This window comes from Hipposideros armiger, unplaced genomic scaffold, assembly GCF_001890085.2.
Source record: "Hipposideros armiger isolate ML-2016 unplaced genomic scaffold, ASM189008v1 scaffold_49, whole genome shotgun sequence".
Taxonomy (NCBI): domain Eukaryota; kingdom Metazoa; phylum Chordata; class Mammalia; order Chiroptera; family Hipposideridae; genus Hipposideros; species Hipposideros armiger.
The window spans coordinates 3,747,104-3,753,103 of NW_017731399.1; the positions used below are offsets into that span (position 1 = coordinate 3,747,104).

The 6,000-nt window shown below is 38.1% G+C and overlaps 1 protein-coding gene across 1 annotated transcript in view; it reads left to right on the forward strand.

Annotated features, from left to right (window-relative positions):
* NUMB (NUMB endocytic adaptor protein) overlaps window positions 1-6,000 on the forward strand; it is a 77,224-nt gene that overhangs the window by 63,636 nt on the left and 7,588 nt on the right. Inside the window, exons 6-7 of the mRNA XM_019640295.1 lie at window positions 1,342-1,482; window positions 4,744-4,989. Of these exons, the coding sequence (XP_019495840.1) occupies window positions 1,342-1,482; window positions 4,744-4,989 (387 nt within the window). The remainder of the gene's footprint in view (window positions 1-1,341; window positions 1,483-4,743; window positions 4,990-6,000) is intronic.

Consider the following 6,000-nt stretch of genomic DNA (forward strand, 5'->3'; position numbering starts at 1 on the left):
AATAGAGACAGAGAGCATATGGTATTATATAAGTACATTTAATCATTAATTTAAATTTCCTAAGAGACCTAAAGTCTGGAGAAATTTTAACAAGTAGGCAATTTTTCAAAAAAAATCAAATATCACTGGACCTGGGAGAAAGTCTGGCAGGTAAAAAGCAGTTTGATAGATGTCTTGCCTGATACGTTTTAAGTGATTTAATATAGCTGCATTGTAGTTCTTTTGACCTTCCATCTAAGGCATTTTCTGGTTGTTTTTTTTTAAGTTCAAAAGAAATGGTAGTTATTAAATGTACATTACACTTGGAAACAGCCATTTTAGTTAGCTTATTTTTAAGAATTTGTGTAGTTTTCATTTGTATTTTGGATGAAATTTGTTGTACCTGGAGGCTTTTTAATCATTTTATGCAATAGTGAGAAAGTTGCCCCCTGGTGGCTGCTTATAGCACAGCATTAATTAGTTCTTTCCATACTGAGTGATAATAGTAATTGGTAGATTATCACTCTTTGACCCATTATGAGTGGAAAGGAAATTTTGCAATATGTATAACCCATAAAGGGCTCATATTTAGATGTATAAATAACTCCTACATAACTGTAAGATAAACAACAGACAACCAAAAAAACTTGAAGAATCACTTTGTCAAAGAGAAAATCAAGGTTATGCAAAATAAAAGCATAATGAGCTACCAAAATTGCAAAATTTTTAAAAATTAACTGGCAAGTTTGTGGAGCAACAGGAATTCTCATAGTGAGACTTTTTAAAATTGTTATTATTGTATGTTTTAGCACTTACAGCCCCACCTCAGCATCTAGGAATTCTAGGCCATGGGGAATATCACACAGAAAAGCCTCAGAGCCTCAAGATTTTAAAAAACATTTTGTGTAATGTTTATACTGTGTATACACTAGGTCATTCAGCAAGTATATAAGCAGAGAAAGTCATAGTCAAAATTAAATGATTAACAAGTTAATAAATACCTAGAACTGTTCTGGGAATGATGTTATAAAACGTTGTATGGAAATTGGATTAAGTATATTGATTTACATAAATTGTAAGTTGAACATGGACCTCTATCATGATAAAATTAGAATCAGCAGGCATATGTTTTAGAACAGGAAGATGAGGTGAAGGAGGCATCTGGGCACAGTGCCTCTTGGGATCTCCCCTAGGTCAGATTCTTAGTGTTCAGACTGCTGGCCTCATGTCTAGCTAGTCCATAGCCTTGGTGCATTAGATATAGGGATTCTGTATTATGAAATGAACATCTTGTGTTTCTTCTGAGAAGCTTGAGTAACTTCATAAGTTCTCTATTCCTTTTTTGTGTTTCCCTTTTTCTAGGACCTCATAGTTGACCAGACAATAGAAAAAGTTTCTTTCTGTGCCCCAGATAGGAACTTTGATAGAGCCTTCTCTTACATATGTCGTGATGGCACCACTCGGCGCTGGATCTGTCATTGCTTCATGGCTGTCAAGGACACGGTGAGTCCACCATGGATTTCATCATGATTAGCCTCAGTAACCAAGCTCCTTCCAGGTTGGCTCAGTCAAGCAGTTTCCACTACATTTCTGACAAGTACATGCTATTGCAGTACTTGGAAGTGCCTAAACTAGCCTGCTTTCGCTCCTTTTATTCAAGTAGTTCACACTCTTGGTGTGACGCTGCAACTCTGGGAGCAAGATGATTAGCTGAGATCCAAGGTCATTAAAGGAAAGTAAAAGTGTTCTGGTGAGGGTGGCTGCTAACCTTTATTCAAAACTTTTCATTGTTGGAACTATTTTCACAATTCTTAGGTGTATTTGTTTCCTAATACATCTGGGTAGGAGATATTGGCATTTGAAAGGTGCTTATAAATTTATTTGCAAAGAGACTCTACTATAAATGAAAGAGCTGAGTTGGAGTATATTTTCAATTAATTAAAAAATAGAAATACTAAATCATGGTATAATGATGTACACTAGAAACTGTTGCATAGTAGAAATTTTTGGCTTTGTTTCAAAATAGAGAATAATCTCATCTATCATCCTTCATGTAAATTACCCAAAATTCGACATGAAAGACAAGTCTCTTACATGATGATGATGATCTTAACTCTAGTAGAGTACAGCACTGAGAGTGTAATTTATGAATTTTTAAGAGTCCAGACAGAAGAAGGCAGTATGGCCATTTATGAAGGCTACAATTCAAAAAACTCTTGCCAGGGTTGAACTTGGAAGGGAAATGGTGGCCGTATTTAAAATTGACCAAAGGGTTTTTTTTAAGCTCTTGGAGACAGTGGTATAAACAAATAAGAAGAGCTCAGGCTCTGAGTCATATCTGGGTTTCAGACCTGATTCTGGTTCTTACAGGTGGTGGGATTTGTGGCGAGTTATGTAAGTCTTCGTATCCACTTCTGTTAAGATGGAGATAATTGTGAAAACTAACTTAGGTAATGACTATAAGCACTCTTAGCATAGGGTCTGACCCATGTAACTGCTCTAAAAATGGTGGCTAATATCGTTAAAGCTGTTCCTCCTGCTGGGTCTGGGATGGGGCTTGAGGAGGGGTCTGTCTTCAAGAACTTATACCCTAGACCTAGGAGAAAGATTAAGCTTCCTTGGCCTCTAGCTCTGTTCTTGTAATAAAGCTGTATGCAAATGCAAACGTTCTAGATTCTTTCCGTACTCTCTCCTATTCATGCTTTAATGCTTACGCTTATATCATCCTAAGGAGAAGTTAGATGCAGACATGTGTGTTTATGAAGAATAAGTCTGGGGCTGGCCAAGTGGCACGTTAGTTAAGAGCTGACTTGGGATGCCAGCTCTGAGCAGCAGGGCCCCGGTTCGGATCCCACATGAGGGCCAGTGACACTGTGCCCTTTACAGCTAAGATGGTGAACAACAGCTCGACCTGGAGCTGGGCTGCTGTGAGTCCCCGGCAATGGCGTAGGCTATAGTGGGGCTGGCTGGCAGCTGGCATGAGCTTTCGTGAGCAGCCGTGAGTGGCCGTTCAGTGGCCGGTGACCGAGCTGCCTCACCCGGAAGAGCACAATGATAATACCAACATGGGCCAGTGAAGCGGCGTCCTCCACAACTAGACTGAAGAACAAAAGGACAGCAACTTGTCTGTTCCCCTTCCCCGATTCCCCAGTAAAATCTTTAAAAGAAAAAAAAGAAAAGAAAGAATAAGTTTCAGTCTTTAAACAGTAAGATGAAATCTTAGGGCCAAAAAGTACTGCAGACATTACCTTTCCTTATGATGTTGGCATATAAAACCCAGTGGAATTACTTGCTCAGAGCCATGTGTAGGAGCAGCTGCTTACATGGTGTGATTGTGAACACTCCACAAAAGGCTCCCTGTTCTCAAATACCTCTTCTCACTATTAATGATGCCAGCCAACTGTTACTATATCATCTGTTTTTATTCCACAATTAGGTATATGGTTTAAAATACAGATAACCCTCAATGAAATATTACACAGCAATAAAAAAAAGAATGAAATCTTGCCATTTGCGGTGACATGGGTGGGCCTAGAATTTGTTATGCTAAGTGAAATAAGTCAGAGGAAGACAAATGCCATATGGTTTCACTTACATGTGGACTCTGAAAAAACAAAACAAATGAACAAAGAAAACAAACGAAAAACAGACTCATGGAAACAGAGACCAAAGGGATGGTGGCCAGATGGGGGATGGGTGGAAAAGGCAAAGGGAATATAGTCAGTAATATTGTGATAAGTTTGCACAGTGACAGATAATTACTAGAATTAGTGGGGTGATCACATTGTAAGGTATAAAAATGTCGAATCACTATGTTGTACACCTGAAACTAATATAACTAATATAATAAATACAATAAATAATAAATATAATAAATAACAAATGTAATAAGTAACTAATAAATAAAATGAGCAATGAATATGAAAAAATAAATAAAATACAAATAACCCTGGTAAAAATAATCCATTGAATTTATTTAAATATCTTTCAAATAATATTTAGTTCATATAAGCCCTCTTCTCCTACAGACAAACAAGGGAGTTTTATTTGTTTGATTCCTTTATAAGGAGAGAATGTGGATGAAAACATGCTCTAACTTTTGCCTGTGTGTGATTGGGACGCAGAGTTGGGATTCGAGAGAGCCAGAAGAATATAGGGGAAAGCCTCAAGGCTCGGAGGACGGAGTGGGGAAGGGTGCTCAGCGAGGGGGTATTCAGAAAGGAGAGACGGAGACGCTCAGCCTTCCTTTGCTTCATTCCCCTCTCATCACTGGAGTTGTATTTATTTGAAGTTTTAAGTCTGCGCCTTTTGTCCTTAGTATGTTTAAGCTCCTGAAATTTGCTCTGCCTTTCCAGTGGTTTCTTAGAAATGCTTAGTAAATATTCCTACTATTCCCCTAAATGACAAATAGAGGTTTGCATTTCAAGACTTAGGGCTTAGAGCCTTCAGCGGTGTCCTAAGCTGATGGCCAGAACTAATGTGTGTGACAGAGGCCGCCTGACTAATACGAATTTCCCGGTGGCTGCTCACAAAACCACAGATTGCTGATGGTCACTTTACCCAATGCTTGCTACAGTAAAAGTATCATAAGCATTACCTGAGGTAATTTATTCATTTAAATTAATTTGGCTTGTCAACATACTAAAATCTAATTTAAGCTGGAGCTTTCAACGTTTTGACTTGTGTAGAAACAGACTCATTTGTGATCCAAGCTCATTTGTAATTGTTGACACTGTAGCTCTAAAAATGTTTTCTTACGAACAGGGTGAGAGATTGAGCCATGCAGTCGGCTGTGCTTTCGCGGCCTGCTTAGAACGCAAACAGAAGCGCGAGAAAGAATGTGGAGTGACTGCTACTTTTGATGCCAGCCGGACCACTTTTACAAGAGAGGGATCATTCCGTGTCACAACAGCAACTGAGCAAGCAGAAAGAGAGGAGATTATGAAACAAATCCAAGATGCCAAGAAAGGTACAGTCTGTTCTACAATATGTGTTTATTTTAGCAGTTTTCCCTGACAGGTTAGTATCTTGAAGCTATCAGGGCTAAGCTTTCTCACAGTCAGAGAGAACTCTTACAATGTATGAAGGACCTTAAGAACAAAGCTGAAAATCTGTAAACAGAGTCCTTTCCTTTAGAGTGGCTTGTTGAGTGGCTTCAGAACTCTTTACCCTTTTTATGACATTATGCTAGCTGAGGAAACTAGGGAGTGTGCAGTGGAATAAACTGCAAAGACACCCCCTCCCCCATGTTTAAAAACAAAATTGGGGAAATCTACATCCTGGACTGATGTTTAAATTCTGATACATCTGACCTCTGTGAGAAGCAGATGCTATCAAGAACCTACATCTTGAAGAAGTACAGATCCCAGGTTTAGGCTGCAAAGAACCCACTGGCGGTGATGCTGGGTACAAATGTAGGCAGAGATTTCACAGTGATGCTGTTCTTATGAGATTATCACTGTTTTTTAGTGCTTTAGTTAAAAAGAAGTCCATAGATTTTGAAAAGCTAGCCCCTCTTTTTCCCATAGCCCTGTTAATTTTAGTGTGTGATTTTTGTAGAATGTGAGTTTTTTCAGGTATACGTGGCAGCATAGCAAAAATGCCTCCACAAGCATTCAAGTTACTCAAGAGTATTGCCTAAAGTTGTGTTGGGTGTATTTTAGAACTAAGTGAGAGCGCTTGGAGAAAATGCTTTGCATTCTTGTGTGTAGCTGGGGTTGAAACCAACAAAAAATATTTGGAGATTAAACAGTTCAGTTTAAATATGTATTGATATAATTTTGCTAATTTTTTACTACATCCTTTTAGCTCTAAACCAGCCATTTTGGGTAACATTAATCTAACAACCAAAGAGCTCTAATTCTAAAGCCAAAAAACAAAAAGAGATACAAATTTTTATTTGTATTTGAAATTAAATTATCGATTGTGATTTTTTTTCATTTCTTGTAAACATCTGTCGCAGAATCCCAAAGACTGGAAAACACCATGCTATTTTTATTAGAAAATTTAATACGTACAGCT